Consider the following 14,516-nt stretch of genomic DNA (forward strand, 5'->3'; position numbering starts at 1 on the left):
AAAAAGTTAGGAAGCGTACCCATGTGTAATCCATACAGTAACGCTTGGTTTAGTACATGTTTCTGTGAGAGAATATGCCTGAAAGCACCACTGCCTCTCTCTTACAGCTCACGTTCGGAGGACGTATTTACAGGCCGTTTATGTATTTTCAATATCTAGTCATGCGATCATTTCACCTTTCTATCTTTCAGCTTGATAGTCTCATCGTTCATGTATATTCCCTTACCCTTGTATGGCTCAGGAGGATGGAACTTCCTCAGTCTGGCAGCATAGAGATTCACCTGTTGCAGGTTTGTTCCCTCGAGAATCACCGATGTCTGTGTTGGGATAGATACCTCGATACCTTCTGGGATAGGCAAACCTTGTAAATCGGCCTTACCAATCTTCAGCATGACCCATTTCTTTCCGTCTGGTTTCGTCTCCAACATGGCTCTGTAACCAGTGCCGCGCAATTTCAGCATAGAAACATGTCCCTCGGTCACACCCTTGATATTGTTGTCTATAAGAGTGCGGAATGTGCCCCAGAGAGACCTCTGGATCTTGTCCTTAGCATTGGGAATGGATATGTTCATCTTTCCATCCTGCTGCTCAACCTGTATGAAATTTGGAGCAACCAGATCCATGGAGCCCTTTGGTCCGTTGAAGGTGAGTAACTGCGATAGCACAATTTGATTTCTGCCCTTCCTTATGACTTTTGGGTGCAAAAGATCATTCATCTCAATCTTGAAGTCTTCAGGCACTCTGATTGGGGCCGAACCGATGTGCGACAGCACCGGTCTCGCGGTTGAAAACAGCCGTTGCTGGAGAACTATATTACGCGACAACATCTCGAACAATGCTTCGAAACAGCGTTAACCACAAAAAAGATGGCGTAAGAACTGGAGGAAACATTCAGAGACGTGAACCGATTCCGTCGTGGAGCCAAAATTTCGTCGCTGGATCCCAAGGCCCGGGTAACCCCTAAGAGATGAGCCTAGTAAATTTTTATTTGGGCTAGGAGTGAAATATCGATTGAGCTATTGGGTACTAACTGATACATCCGACCATATATATATCCTGGTTTGCATAAACGGTCTTCTTTAAAATGGTCAGAAAACTCAAACATCATGAGCAGAAGCTACTGAAAAAGGTAGACTTCCTCAACTGGAAGGATGGCCACAGAGACTTGGAGGTGATGAGACGCTACCACATTCAGGACAGAGAGGACTACCACAAATACAACAAGATCTGCGGAGATGTGCGGAAGTTAGCACACAGACTGTCTTTGTTACAGCCGAATGACCCTTTCAGAATCAAACACGAGCAAATGCTGCTAGAGAAGCTTTACGATATGGGCATTCTGGCCACCAAGTCTAAGATTTCTGATCTTGAGAATAAGATGACGGTCTCGGCTATCTGCAGAAGAAGACTGCCGATAGTGATGACGAGGCTCAAAATGGCAGAGAACACACCGGATGCCGTGAAATTTGTCGAGCAAGGCCACATCAGAATTGGCCCCAATGTGATCACAGACCCAGCCTACTTGGTTACGAGGAATCTAGAAGATTACCTGACCTGGGTGGATGGATCTAAGATCAAGCAAAACATACTCAAGTTCAAGAACAGGTTCGACGATTTCGTCGATGCTTAGACTACAGACACAGCAAACGCGCGGTATAAACCATCATTAATGAATAGCTATAGGAACTGGAAATTGATACCAGAAGTAGATAAACGAACAAATAACCCACCGAAACCGTACATACTAGGTATGCTGATAAAAAAAAACACCACTTCCCTCTTAATTCACGCCAGAGATGCAAAACACCAGCAAATTTCGGATTCTCACCAAATCACTGGATTCCTTGAAGACTCTCGCCAACACAAAAACACCACATTCTCCCGAGGACGCACCAATAGTCGTCAATTCTTCGCGAACAACTCCCTCACCAGTTTCTGCTTCTTCTCCTGCTCGTTCATCTCATCCTCCTCAGAGTCATGTAGTTTAGCTTTGATCACGTCCTTGATCGCATAAACAGCACAAATCACAAAACTCAGTACTGCAAATCCAAGAATGGTGTCTTCATCAAACAACGAGCCCAGACGATGCAATTTTTCAAAGCAATCGCGACCAAAGCTCTTGAAAGACTCCAGAGTGGTTCTGTGGGCGCGGTAATCCAGAGGATCCACAGGAATGTTCCCTGTGGCCTTGAATTGGGTAACAACTTCCTTGCTCTCAAGATTAATTATCTCTCCCTTCAGAACAAGTTTGTGGACCCCACGACACTTTCCATAACGCGCATGCACAAGCGTAGCGTAGGAGTCTTGAGGGTCATGTCTAAACCCGTGATCGTGCCCGTCGTCCAAAGAAGTTGGTTTTTCTGCACTTCTAGCACTTGCAGCTCCACGCGGCTGCTCGTTGCTCATCCGAGACGAATACGCACTTCTCACGAACGATTGTTCGGGTGAAACCTCAATGGACACAAACTTGGCTCTCTGTCTCTTGAACCCAGACTCCACATCCGATGCCTTAACACGGCGTTTTTCACTATCTCTCTCCAGATCAATTGCTCCTTGAGTCAAGTTGAAGTATTGTGTGGACATCAACACCATTTCGCCGATCTCAACATCATCCGCTTCCCCACCGTAAATCTTCATCAGATGCACGAGATCGAATTTCGCGTATATGAACCCGTGATCATCCTTGTAAACCACCAGATCTTCGCTATCACTGCCCTCCTTCAAATGGGTCGAAGTTAGCGTTTCCAGTGCAGTAGAGTCTGGAATAAGCGGTCTCTGTTTAGCGTCGTTAACGGCGGGGGCACCGCTAACTGCCTGAAGCAGCATAGACAAAGTTAAAGCCACCGATATCAGCAATCTCATGGCTCGTGAACTATTCAAAATTCCGAAAAACGATAAGGATCAAAATCACTTTGAACCCCAGTATCCACTGGGAAAAGTACCACGCGAAAAGATCGACTGTAAATCTCCAATGGCCCCGTTTTTGGCAGATGAGCCCCTTTCGTTTCCGAAGCATCGGGCTGCGTGTGTTCTCCGGTTTGGGGCGTGCATGATCCAACATTGGGAATAATAGGGAATCGGTGTTTGGACTTTGGGGCAAAAAATTATATTTACTCGTGTTTTGTTATATTGTACAAATTGTGGGAGTTCTTTGAAAGTGTGGAACAACTCTTGGCGGATTTGGGCGCGTGCCCGTGCGATTGCTTGAGGGCCTATGGAGAGGTTGGTTGCTAAGTGAGGAGACCAACTGCAGAGGCCTGTTGAGGAAAATAGTCTGTTGGTAGGTCCATAGGGAATGCAGATTGAATGGCAGAGTGCGCGAGAGACTTATTCGAATTGTGATACTGGAATCTGGGGCTGGTTTGGTGGTTTAGTGTGAGAATGCATCACAGAACAAGGTCTGGATCTTTGAATCGGGCTCTGCTCAAAACACGAATCTGGATCCAAAAAAGCTTATATCCTTTTGATTGGCGACAGCTCGCATCAGCTCGCTTTCTCCTCCAACATCGCTTCCAGATTCTCCACCTCCTGGTTCAGCTTCCACTCGCCCACCCAAACGGCTTTCTTGTTGATGTTCACGGGCAAAATCCTAACTTCTTTGTCGGACACCACATTTGCATTTGTGCGATGGTCCAGAAGCTTAATTTCACGTCTCAATCCTATGACTGCACTAGACAGGTTCTCGTAAACGTTACCGCAGTTCTCCTTGAACTGTTTTTTCACCTCCTCTAGTGACTCCTCTTTCGATTGAGAAATCATCTTCTTTCCCTCGTGCAGATTTGATATGGCTGAGGACATGTTATCTAGCAGTGTAACTATTTTCTAGCGAGAAATATACTGTTAGTTGGGGTCACGGTGAAAGAGATAGTAGATCGAGACTCACAGTGTCTATCTCATACAGAGAATCCAGTCTCTCCTGGATATACCGTATGTCCGACTCTTCACTCATAATCGGATAGAACAAGCAAGAAATAAGGGTTCAGGGAATGTAAACCAGAAGGAGCTGTATTTAAAGTACGACACCAGCTATACTAACCTGTTAGTCCCTTCATTCTATGAGCGAAGTGCGAAAACCAATATAGTGCAAACAACAATCGGTGTACACACGTCTCATTTCCAATGCGGCGCTATGTTGGTTATCCCACTTAAAGAACAGTCACGCTTCCACCAAGTATACACCATCCCGGTATGCGTACATTACGGCACTTTGCTTAACGCCCACAGATGGTCGTCCCTGGCACGAATTACCGCTCCGGGCAGCGTTTTTGTGCACACCCAGGGCCGCCTAACCTCCAAAGCAGTAGCCCATCAACGCTCTTTGGTTGGTGAAAAAATTAACAGTGCTAGAGCGTCTTTACATCCACAAAGAACACACATTTTTCCCCAATAATGACTGAAGTTCTTGTTTTGAGAGGTACCTTGGAAGGTATGTTGGCATTTTAGATCCAGGGATTTCCCATTTGAGGCTGTGATTAAAGAGTCGAGAATCATGCAGAGTTCTATGAGCTGTGAACAGTACCGGTCAAAGTTGAGGGTGCTGAAAACAGGGCCAGAGTCGGTTAATCTCTTTGCAGATAGAATTTGCATGATTGTCTTGTTGACAAGATTTGACTGCCTATTTTTCAACTTGTTCGGCCAAGAATTTCGAAAATTTTCAACGTTGAAAAGTTTCAGTTTCGAAGACTTCAAAATTTCACTCATCAACCTCAAGCGATCCACTGAAATACATCCTCCCGGACTTTATACTAACTCAAGTTTCTAGGCCACAACGGCTGGGTCACTCGTTTGGTCACCACCCCATCTAACCCAGATCTCTTGCTCTCTGCTTCCAGAGACAAGACCCTGATCACCTGGCAATTGACCCGTGACGAGCAATCGTACGGTTACCCAAAGAGAGCCTTGAAGGGTCACTCCCACATCGTTTCCGATGCTGTCATCTCTCCTGATGGAGCTTTTGCCATCTCCTCTTCCTGGGACAAGACTTTGCGTCTCTGGAAGTTGGAGACCGGTGAGTCTGTCTCCAGATTCGTCGGCCACGAAGGTGACGTTCTGTCCGTGTCCATCTCATCCAACTCTAGACACATCGTCTCTGGTTCCAGAGACAAGACCATCAAGGTTTGGAACACCGTTGGTGACTGTGTTCACACCTTGAAATCTCACAACGACTGGGTCTCCACCGTTAAGTTCTTCCCAACCTCCGAGTCCACTAACTTCTTGTCTGTTGGCTGGGACAAGGTTGTCAAGGTATGTTTTTCTCCTTCTAACTATTCCAAGGGACTCGCTCAAAGATTCGATTTCCTCCAAAGGTTCCGCTTCTAGATGATGTATCAAATATTTGCTACTTCAGACGTTGCCCACCAGCTTCGAATGAGACATAAAATTATCACCAAGATCTCTGATTACCAAAACAACAACGGAACCCGGAAAGGAATTGAGAATGTTGAGCTTCTTCGGAGTGCCCCATTTCATTTCGCAACTTACTAACATCCAACAGGAATGGGACTTGAACACCCTCTCCGTGAACGCCGACTACGTTGGACACAACGGTTACGTCTCCGCCGTCACCATTGCCCCAGATGCCACTTTGTGTGCCTCTGGTGGAAAGGACGGAATCATTGTCTGGGACTTGTCCGGAAAGAAGGTTCTTTTCACCTTGCCATCCGGTGACGTTGTCCACGACTTGGCCTTCTCTCCAAACAGATACTGGTTGTGTGCTGCCACCTCTGCCTCGATCAAGATCTACAACTTGCAATCACAATCTTTGATGGACGAGTTGAAACCAGAGGTTTCCTCCGCTGCCGGTGGAAAGGAGCCTGAGTGTATCTCCGTCGCCTGGTCCGCCGACGGTCAAAGCCTGTTCTCCGGTTACACCGACAACCTCATCCGTGTCTGGCAGGTTATGACCTCGAGCTAAACGTTTTCATAATATCGAATGATTCAAAAGTAGTAGAAAATGAAAATGCCTAGGTTTCACAAATCAAATTTCAAATCAAATAGTAGTTCAAGTACCAATTTTGGAAGCTTATAGACTCACAGCCAAAGAGTCGGGCCCAGTTAGACAGCCGAGCCGCACGAGCGGATTCCTGAAAACGCCGTAAATCCCCCAACTTTGCCCGAATTTGACAATTTTAATGTTAAGTTAACAGAAAATGCAACTTGGATTTATGTTTTCAATAATACAAAAGAAATTTCCACCAGAATACAGACCACATTGTCAGATCGAAATTTCACTCCAAGTCCCAAAGGGGTTAATTCACCTCGCTGATGAGATAGATAACCCCAGAGTTTTCTTTACACTACCGGTTGCTTTTCCCAAAACGCCATAAAGAGAGATCTAACATTTACCAGCAAACTAATACGGAAATTGTAAGTCATTTTTGCAATTTTTTTTCTGTAAAAAATTCCACCTCAATCCAAATGTCCACTCACCAGAAAAGAGGCTGGTTCTCTTCCAAAAACAAAACGTCGTGCGCGCAACCACGTTTCCCAGATTGCTTGATCATCCAATTTTCTCCCTGCTCTATGCCCAATCCAGTTTGGCTAACCTGTGTGCTGTTCTGGTCAAAAAAAACTTTGCTAAAAAGTGGGAAAATCGCCACAAGAGTGCAATCGGACCTCATTCAACCAAGAATATCGGTTTTCAAATGTCACACACCATCCAGCCACGTCCCTCCACCTACTCACTGGCCACCCATATGAGCGCCGGCGGCCCCGCCATCCGCAGAAACTCCAGGGCTTGTCTCAACTGTAACTGCAGTCCCGGTCTACTGTCACGTCAGGGCCGGATGAGCTCCACATACTACAAACGGATGTCGCTTACGCGTTCTGGGTCCAACCCGAGCTCACCTGGGAAGTCCACTCGCGCCTCGAGCGTCATCGATCAGGTGGTGAATCCTTGTGCCGAGGAGGACAAGGAGATCAACACCTCCAGAAGACTCGAAGCCTTGAGACTGGAGATGCAGAAAGAAGACATCGAGATCTACATTGTTCCCAGTGAAGACGCACACCAGTCAGAGTACACAGCCCCAGCGGACCAGAGGAGAAGCTTCATTTCGGGTTTCAGTGGCAGTGCGGGAGTTGCTGTCATCACCCGTGATCCCATGTGTATGAACGAGCAGCCCGAAGGGCTTTCTGTGTTATCGACAGACGGAAGATACTTCACCCAGGCGACTCAGGAGCTTGACTTTAACTGGTCTCTTTTGCGCGAGGGAGTGCCCGAAGACCCTACGTGGCAGCAATGGACTGCTTTCAATGCTGTGCAAATGTCCCAGGATTCTGGAAGAGAAATCCACATTGGAATCGACCCCAAACTTGCATCTTACGTCTCTATTGAATCTCTGGACCAGATCGTGAAGCAAAAACTGGAGGGGTTCAAAGACACAAAGCTCAAACCAGCAGTGAGTCTCAAGCCGGTATCCAGGAATCTGGTTGATGCCATTTGGGGCCGTTTTGAGGTCGCTGTCCCACGTCACCTTGAACCCATTCGTATACTGGAGAAAAGTCTGACTGGACTCGATGTGTCCGAAAAGCTCAAGCTTGTAAAAGAGAAACTGGAGAAGGTGGGAGCAACTTCTATTGTTGTGAGTGCTCTTGACGAGATTGCGTGGTTCTTGAATATCAGAGGATCTGATATTGAGTATAACCCTGTTTTCTTCGCATACCTGATCATTGACGGCGATAGCATAAAAGTCTATGTGGATGCCCATGAAAGATTTGCAGCCTTTTCCCAGTATCTGGAGTCTAACAATATCAAGTTGTTCAAGTACAGTCAGATCTTTGAAGACGTCAAAGATCTCTCCAGCAGGTCGAAGCTGGTGGCTCTCCCAGCGAAAACCACGTCCTGGGAGATCGTTAACCACATCACAGAAAAGAATTTCAAGCTCGTGGACTCACCATTGGATGAACTGAAATCCACAAAAACCCGCGAGGAGATCGAGGGCGCCAGGCTGGCGCAGGTCAAGGACTCCACCGCCATAGTGAAGTTTCTGAGTTGGTTGGAAAACGAGCTTGTTGAGAACGGCGAGCTTATCGATGAGGTTGAAGCAGATGAAAAGCTATCAGAGTTCAGAAGACAGGAAAAAAATTTTGTCGGGTTGTCTTTCGAGACCATCAGTGCCACTGGTGCAAATGCTGCTGTAGTGCACTATTCGCCAAAGCATAGCCCTGCGATGATCAATCCCGCCAAAATCTACCTCTGTGATACTGGATCGCAATTTTTGGAAGGAACAACAGATACCACCCGTACTGTGCACTTTACGTCTCCTTCCAAAGAGGAGATGAACGCCTATACCTTGGTGTTGAAGGGCCATGTTGCCCTTGCGAGAACTCGATTCCCAGAGGGAACCACTGGTTTGATGATTGACTCTTTTGCAAGACAGCATCTTTGGCAACACGGACTGGATTACCCACATTCTACAGGCCATGGCGTTGGTGCTTTTCTCAACGTCCACGAGGGTCCAATGGGAATTGGATACCGCATTGCGGGTCATGCCAAGTTTCCTCTGCAACTCGGCAATTTACTGAGTAACGAACCTGGATTCTATAAGCCAGGCGAGTTTGGTATCAGAATTGAAAGTATGATGTACGTGAAGAAGGCTGAGGACATTCCAGCGGGCACCAAACAGTTCTACGAGTTCGAGACCATCACTTTAGTGCCTTTCTGCAGAAAGCTGATCAACAACAAGTTGCTTACGTTTGACGAGAAGTTCTGGATCAACGAGTATCACAAGCAAGTTTGGGAAACAATCTCTCCATTGTTGCCTAGAAGATCTGCTGAGTTGAACTGGTTGAAGAGGGAGACCGCGTGTTTGTGAGGAAAGGGAAAAGAGGTAAATACATGGAAGAAACAATGAAAAAGAGACTTTGAGGAAGGTTGTAGGAGTAATATGGAGAGCTGTTAATGCTGTGACTGGAAAGTTTCAACAGCCTAGAGGCTTCAATCTGAAATTTTCACGTGATGGCTTGATTACAGCTTGAACAGAAGAGTCAATGAAATAGCCAATGAAATAGCCAATGAAATAGCCAATGCTTACTCTACACCTGTGCATCCCGATTTGGATCATTAAAAAGAATCAATCTTCAAAACTGACATTGTAAATAGGCTCTGGAAACGTACAAAACTTCCCTTCTTACAACTTCGACATGGCGGCGATGTCGGTGGATTGGACGTGGTCCTCGTCCTCCTCGATTTCCTGCTGCAACTCTTCAAGAGAGACCTTGTCATCCTCAACAACAATGTTGATCTGCAACTTCTTGATACCGAAACCAACTGGGATGAAGGTGTGGGCACCCCAGATGAGACCGTCCTTCTCGATGGCCTTAACGTTAGCCAACAACTCCTCGAGGTCGGTCTCGTCATCCCATGGCTTGACATCCAAAGTGACGAGCGACTTGGCAGCTGGCTTAGGACCCTTGGCAGCCTTCTTGGCGGCGTACTCGGCGAGTCTCTGTTGCTTCACCTTCTCGGCCTCGGCATCAACTTCATCGTCATCGGAACCGAAGAGGTCGACTTCATCGTCGTCGTCCTCCTCAGCAGCAACCTCCTTGGCACCAGCTGGGGCCTCACCGGCTGGCAAGGTCTCGAACTCGGCTGTGAAAGAGGCGATGTGGTTGAACCATCTGGAGAAGTCTGGGAATTGCTTCTGGAAAGACTTGTAAACGGCAACGTCAGCCTGGGTGGCAGAAGTACTGGGATTTGGTTAGCAAAAAGATTCAGAAAACAAAATTGAATCTCGACTTCATGTCAACTGAAAACCGCTATTGGTCAGGATAGGCGTTACACCTTTGGGTTGATACTCATATTACGGGTCTTGAATCCGCATCATAAACATGGACCAAGTTAAATCATCAGAATAGCGGTTGATCCAGAACACGAGAAGAAGATTGAGCAAGTTGGACAACAGTATGGCAAAACTTCCAAAAAAAAACTAGAAGCTTCAAGAGCATTCATCAACTTTCTCAACCTTCACTCTTTCAACAAGTCGAGTTCCACTTGCCCCGTGGCAAATCTTATACATACCCAGAGACGTACGACTTGTCGGCCAAGAAGGCGTTCAAGGCGGAGATCGTTTCGACCTTAGAGAAATCAGAAAAGGACATTGTAATATATATGATGGTTGGACAGATGCAACTTGAGGGAAAGAGGCCACCGACGAAAGATCGTGGGCAATTTTGGCTGAACAAATTTTTTTGAGGGTACCCTGTGTATACATGGGCACGAGTGCGTACATGTGAGCATGGGATATGGGCATATTTGGTGTCGTGGATTTGTATAGTAAGGCACATAATCACCGCTAACTTTACCAACTACGCCAATACATCTCATTTTTTCTCGGTTGAAATGGCACCAGTGATAGAAAGACCGTTATTTCCTCAGGCGTTGGCCACATCGTTTGCCACGCGGTTGCGCAACGAGAACACGTCATTGTATGTTGCGGCGGTGCCCTCGAGAAGCACCAAGAGGGCACACACTGCCATCAACTACGCAGAGTTTGATAGGGATGACTTTTTGTTTGAAGATGACGAAGACAAAGACGATACATACGATTCCGACGATGATGGGATCACCAGACGCGCAAACGCGAACCCCACCATTGACCTATCTAACTTTCAGGGTAAGGAAGCACCCAAAACGCGGCCAATAGCCTTCTCAGAACAGGAGCTTCGCTACAATGCGTCGTTGCCCGTGGTAATGGTGCCGATCAAGATCAACTTGGAATACAATTCAGCTAAGATTTCGGACGCGTTTATGTGGAATGCCAATGAGTCGTTGATCACTCCAGAGGCGTTTGCTGCAACTATGTGTCAGGACCTAGAGCTTCCTCCTTCATACCAGCAGCAAATAGCTTCCTCTATTGTTTCGCAGATAGAGGAGTATCAGGCTATAGCTGCCACGCCTTTGCCCAAGGAGGGCGATGGACTACACATCATTGTGCATCTTTCGGTTAACCTTGACAAAGATTTGTACGAGGACAATCTCGAGTGGGATTTGTTGAACGAAGACTTAACTCCAGAGGACTTTGCATATACCGTTGTTTCGGAAATGGGACTTTCTTCCGAGTTCAGACCTGCCATAGCACAGGCGCTCCACGAGATGCTACTCAAGATGAAACGCGAGTTTCTCGAAAATCCCCAGCTGGCTCTGTGGCAACTACAAGACCTGCCTAAGCAGAATAAGGTGTATCAGACATCTCCAGAGGTGCTTTCGGGCGAGAACTACGAGTGCCAGGGACTGAGATTCGACATCAAGGACCTTGGACGCGAATGGTCGCCCACCATCGAGACTTTATCACAATGGGAGATTGAAAAGCGTGAGATTGAACGTGAAAGAAACATCCGCAGACTCAAGCGCGAGTCCATGCGTGTTGGAGAGGAGTTCCCCGGAGGAAAGCGTCGGATGTACAGGCGGAGATACGACGAGCTGGAGGGCACAATGAAGCCATTGTGAGGCTACGAAAAACTTTAAAATGGCTTTTGTAAAATAGATCATAAAACGTTTTTGGCGTACACGGCGTTGTAGATTATGACTAACGTTCAAGATTGATGGCAGTTCCAAACCGCGCATACAATTGAGCTTTGAGCTCTTTGAGTCGTAGATCAAGTTCTTCATCAGCAGACTCGAGTTTTTCAATTTTGGCATCTATAGCTGCGGTGTCTTGTTCAAGCATTTCCACGGCCTGCTCCTGCTTAAGCAGAACAAAGGTGTCGCCAACTTTGTAGTTGAGTCTTTCATCTTCATCCACAAGTTCAATTTCTAGTGCCACATCATCAAGATATTCTTTTTCTTGCCTCTGGCCCGCCAGTTGCTGTTCCAAATCGTCCTTTCTTCCGATCAGTTTGGAGAACTCGTTGATCTTCTGCTGGTCTTCCCACGACACCTCGGTGGTATTCTTCTGTCCCTCGGGTAGCTGTAACGGTTAGTAAAAGACACGATGCATCTATCAATATGTCGCCACTCACCAATTCCATGGTATTATATGTGATGGTCTGGATGTCTTATGGTTCGTTTGCAAAACTCATTGCCTCTCTTCAACGAGCCTTAGACTGGTGATGTGTCGTGTACCTCCGAATTGATCAAGACGCGTCTTTCTCAGGATAAGCAGATCAGGTATATTTGGCTTTTTGACTGTACCTTTGTCTTGTGTATTTGTTCTATTTTTCTCTATTATTCCATGACTACTGCATCCCTTTTATCGGACTATCTGCTCTCGCGGTCATCACTGGAACATGCCGTACCGATGAAGCGATTCCGTGCTATAGTGTCTCAATCGCAAAAAGGCGTGACTCCAGAGCTGGAAGATACACTCTACAAGACGCTGAGACGTCAACACGAGTCACGGCTGAAAGACGTGGCAGATTCTATACGACATGAGTTACATGAAATTGACTCCGATGATGGGGCTGAAGCCCAGGTTTCTACTGAAGAAGAGACTTTGGAGAAACTAGTGCGGCAGATGAAAGTGTTGGACAGTTCTCTGGATTCGATGGTGGACAACCTCGAGATTGAAATTGCTCAGAGATTGGTAGACATGCGTGGAATCGTTGACTCTCTCGATAGTTTAGAAACTGAACCGGATGAGGACATGAATGCTACAGTACGCGAAATCACTGGTAATATGAAAGAGATGGAATCTGAGATCATGGCAGCGTTAGAGTGAAAAGTATGCAAAAGAATGAACAAGTCCTAAAGCCCATCATATAGGTTCACACAAAGACATCCGGAGCTATTTTGTCCACATCCAGTTCCTCTAGCCAATGCCAGGCTTCAAACTTCCAGTTCAATGTGAGTGCTCTATGGATGCAATAGCCACTTCCACTTTGAGGGTCAATGGCACCTGTGACAGGACTTTGATTGACATAGTACAGGTTCGAAACTCGCGAATGTACTAGTGCCATGGAGCACATTGCACATGGTTCATGGGTGGTATAGACATCGTATCCAAAACAGAGGTAATCGCGTTCTTCGCCTAATTTTCGCCTCTCTACCTCGTGATCAGCCACCTCTTGAATACAACGCATAACAGAATGCGCCAACTGGTTGGTTTCACGAGAATCCACACTCACTACCCGTCTCTGTGGGTCTCTGGAATCAACCATCATAGTCACAATAGGCAGCTGTTTCTGTTAGTATATATAAGAAAGAAATCCAAGACGACCGAAGAAAAACAAATTAACTCACTCCTGTGGTCTCTTTCGCTATTTTCGCGATGTACTCCAGGTTTTTCTTCACTGCGGGTACATCCACCTTCAATTCATTGAGTTCCTGTACCAATGGGTTACCCTTCCACGAGATGGGCCAGTATTTTGCAGAAAGTTCCAGGGAAACCTCTTTAGTTGTAGGATATATCCCCGGAACCAATTCCTCCGTAATATTGAGGATTGTGACCGACCGCAGTAGTTCTTCAAGCTGTGGTCTCTTCATATGATCCACGCTACACACCAGTGTACGCAGGGTTCCATTTGCTGTCTTCACGAATCTTTTGAGATGTTTAAGATCAACCGTATCATCAACACCTTCTCGTATTGCACTTAGGACTTTTGCCGATTCAGACGCGGGAACCTCAGCTATCCACGCGTGTATTAGACCCTCGCCTGGCGGACCTTCCAAAGACCGCACATTACGGAGCACTTCATCAAAAGTCAGCGTTTCGTAGTTGATTGTGTGATGAGCGGTCTTTTGGCGTTTTGTGCCCATTGAAGAGACGATAACGACAAATTAAAAAGGCTAGCAAAGATCAAGCTACACCATAAGTTCACTGCTCACTAAATAACATCTGAAAAATTTCATTACCCGGCCCGAAGATATCGCGCGCGGCTCAAGTAGCCCTTATCGCATCAGCTACCAGTAGAACCTCGAGATCCAGCACACCAGATCTAGATTGGACAATTCATACAAATATCGACTGATATGGATGAAATCGAGCTTATTTCAAGGGAAATCAACGGGGCGTTAGAACAATATTTCGACTTCCCTAGGAAAGGCGTTCTTTACGAGGACTTCTTGCCAGTATTCAGATCTTCTCGTCTATGTAAGGGGATGGCACGGGCATTTGCAAAACACATAGAACAAAGAGGCTTGAAGGTTGATTACGTGGTTGGACTTGAGGCAAAAGGGTTTTTGATAGGACTGGCAATTGCTCTGGAAATCGGCGCAGGATTCGTGCCCGTGAGAAAGCAGGGAAAATTACCTGGAAAGTTGGCATCTGCACCATATAAGAAGGAGTATGGGTCGGACATTTTCGAGATCCAGATTGACTGTATGCCCAAGGGATCAAACGTCGTTGTTGTGGATGATGTTCTTGCCACAGGGGGAAGTGCTGGGGCCGCAGGAAAGGTAGTCGAGGCTTGCGGTGTGAATATTGTTGAATTCCAGTTCGTGATGGAGATAGTGGAACTTGGTGGGGCCAAGGTATTGGGGTCTCCGACTTTTTCGTTGTTGAAAAGATGAGGATGAAAACAAAAAGTATCATTTTCTAGGGTATATGAGTATACAGGGACTTTCCATAGAGTGGTAATCA

The 14,516-nt window shown here is 46.5% G+C and overlaps 14 protein-coding genes across 14 annotated transcripts; 7 read left to right on the forward strand and 7 right to left on the reverse strand.

The window, feature by feature from the left end:
- Positions 1-167: 167 nt before the first annotated feature.
- On the reverse strand, positions 168-827 carry KUCA_T00005581001 (uncharacterized protein; the record flags this gene model as incomplete). The annotated part of the gene is made up of 1 exon (XM_022606196.1): positions 168-827. One exon carries the CDS (start codon positions 825-827, stop codon positions 168-170), a length of 660 nt encoding a protein of 219 aa, XP_022461572.1.
- Positions 828-1,084: 257 nt separating this feature from the next.
- KUCA_T00005582001 (uncharacterized protein) lies at positions 1,085-1,630 on the forward strand (the record flags this gene model as incomplete). Its single annotated transcript, XM_022606207.1, has 1 exon — positions 1,085-1,630. The coding sequence occupies one exon, from the start codon at positions 1,085-1,087 to the stop codon at positions 1,628-1,630; it is 546 nt and encodes a 181-aa protein (XP_022461573.1).
- A 272-nt stretch (positions 1,631-1,902) lies between these two features.
- KUCA_T00005583001 (uncharacterized protein) lies at positions 1,903-2,862 on the reverse strand (the record flags this gene model as incomplete). The annotated part of the gene is made up of 1 exon (XM_022606218.1): positions 1,903-2,862. One exon carries the CDS (start codon positions 2,860-2,862, stop codon positions 1,903-1,905), a length of 960 nt encoding a protein of 319 aa, XP_022461574.1.
- A 621-nt stretch (positions 2,863-3,483) lies between these two features.
- KUCA_T00005584001 (uncharacterized protein) lies at positions 3,484-3,949 on the reverse strand (the record flags this gene model as incomplete). The annotated part of the gene is made up of 2 exons (XM_022606230.1): positions 3,484-3,822; positions 3,884-3,949. 2 exons carry the CDS (start codon positions 3,947-3,949, stop codon positions 3,484-3,486), a joined length of 405 nt encoding a protein of 134 aa, XP_022461575.1.
- Positions 3,950-4,389: 440 nt separating this feature from the next.
- Positions 4,390-5,319, forward strand: KUCA_T00005585001 (uncharacterized protein; the record flags this gene model as incomplete). Its single annotated transcript, XM_022606241.1, has 2 exons — positions 4,390-4,426; positions 4,763-5,319. The coding sequence occupies 2 exons, from the start codon at positions 4,390-4,392 to the stop codon at positions 5,317-5,319; spliced, it is 594 nt and encodes a 197-aa protein (XP_022461576.1).
- A 118-nt stretch (positions 5,320-5,437) lies between these two features.
- KUCA_T00005586001 (uncharacterized protein) lies at positions 5,438-5,914 on the forward strand (the record flags this gene model as incomplete). The annotated part of the gene is made up of 1 exon (XM_022606252.1): positions 5,438-5,914. One exon carries the CDS (start codon positions 5,438-5,440, stop codon positions 5,912-5,914), a length of 477 nt encoding a protein of 158 aa, XP_022461577.1.
- Positions 5,915-6,644: 730 nt separating this feature from the next.
- KUCA_T00005587001 (uncharacterized protein) lies at positions 6,645-8,813 on the forward strand (the record flags this gene model as incomplete). Its single annotated transcript, XM_022606263.1, has 1 exon — positions 6,645-8,813. The coding sequence occupies one exon, from the start codon at positions 6,645-6,647 to the stop codon at positions 8,811-8,813; it is 2,169 nt and encodes a 722-aa protein (XP_022461578.1).
- A 315-nt stretch (positions 8,814-9,128) lies between these two features.
- KUCA_T00005588001 (uncharacterized protein) lies at positions 9,129-9,799 on the reverse strand (the record flags this gene model as incomplete). Its single annotated transcript, XM_022606274.1, has 2 exons — positions 9,129-9,687; positions 9,780-9,799. The coding sequence occupies 2 exons, from the start codon at positions 9,797-9,799 to the stop codon at positions 9,129-9,131; spliced, it is 579 nt and encodes a 192-aa protein (XP_022461579.1).
- A 209-nt stretch (positions 9,800-10,008) lies between these two features.
- KUCA_T00005589001 (uncharacterized protein) lies at positions 10,009-10,098 on the reverse strand (the record flags this gene model as incomplete). The annotated part of the gene is made up of 1 exon (XM_022606285.1): positions 10,009-10,098. The coding sequence occupies one exon, from the start codon at positions 10,096-10,098 to the stop codon at positions 10,009-10,011; it is 90 nt and encodes a 29-aa protein (XP_022461580.1).
- A 241-nt stretch (positions 10,099-10,339) lies between these two features.
- Positions 10,340-11,446, forward strand: KUCA_T00005590001 (uncharacterized protein; the record flags this gene model as incomplete). The annotated part of the gene is made up of 1 exon (XM_022606296.1): positions 10,340-11,446. The coding sequence occupies one exon, from the start codon at positions 10,340-10,342 to the stop codon at positions 11,444-11,446; it is 1,107 nt and encodes a 368-aa protein (XP_022461581.1).
- Positions 11,447-11,525: 79 nt separating this feature from the next.
- Positions 11,526-11,967, reverse strand: KUCA_T00005591001 (uncharacterized protein; the record flags this gene model as incomplete). The annotated part of the gene is made up of 2 exons (XM_022606307.1): positions 11,526-11,906; positions 11,959-11,967. The coding sequence occupies 2 exons, from the start codon at positions 11,965-11,967 to the stop codon at positions 11,526-11,528; spliced, it is 390 nt and encodes a 129-aa protein (XP_022461582.1).
- Positions 11,968-12,170: 203 nt separating this feature from the next.
- Positions 12,171-12,656, forward strand: KUCA_T00005592001 (uncharacterized protein; the record flags this gene model as incomplete). Its single annotated transcript, XM_022606318.1, has 1 exon — positions 12,171-12,656. One exon carries the CDS (start codon positions 12,171-12,173, stop codon positions 12,654-12,656), a length of 486 nt encoding a protein of 161 aa, XP_022461583.1.
- Positions 12,657-12,702: 46 nt separating this feature from the next.
- KUCA_T00005593001 (uncharacterized protein) lies at positions 12,703-13,693 on the reverse strand (the record flags this gene model as incomplete). Its single annotated transcript, XM_022606329.1, has 2 exons — positions 12,703-13,119; positions 13,178-13,693. 2 exons carry the CDS (start codon positions 13,691-13,693, stop codon positions 12,703-12,705), a joined length of 933 nt encoding a protein of 310 aa, XP_022461584.1.
- Positions 13,694-13,906: 213 nt separating this feature from the next.
- KUCA_T00005594001 (uncharacterized protein) lies at positions 13,907-14,446 on the forward strand (the record flags this gene model as incomplete). The annotated part of the gene is made up of 1 exon (XM_022600353.1): positions 13,907-14,446. The coding sequence occupies one exon, from the start codon at positions 13,907-13,909 to the stop codon at positions 14,444-14,446; it is 540 nt and encodes a 179-aa protein (XP_022461585.1).
- Positions 14,447-14,516: the final 70 nt, after the last annotated feature.

Source organism: Kuraishia capsulata, genomic scaffold, assembly GCF_000576695.1.
Source record: "Kuraishia capsulata CBS 1993 genomic scaffold, Kuraishia_capsulata_scaffold_7, whole genome shotgun sequence".
Taxonomy (NCBI): Eukaryota; Fungi; Ascomycota; class Pichiomycetes; order Pichiales; family Pichiaceae; genus Kuraishia; species Kuraishia capsulata.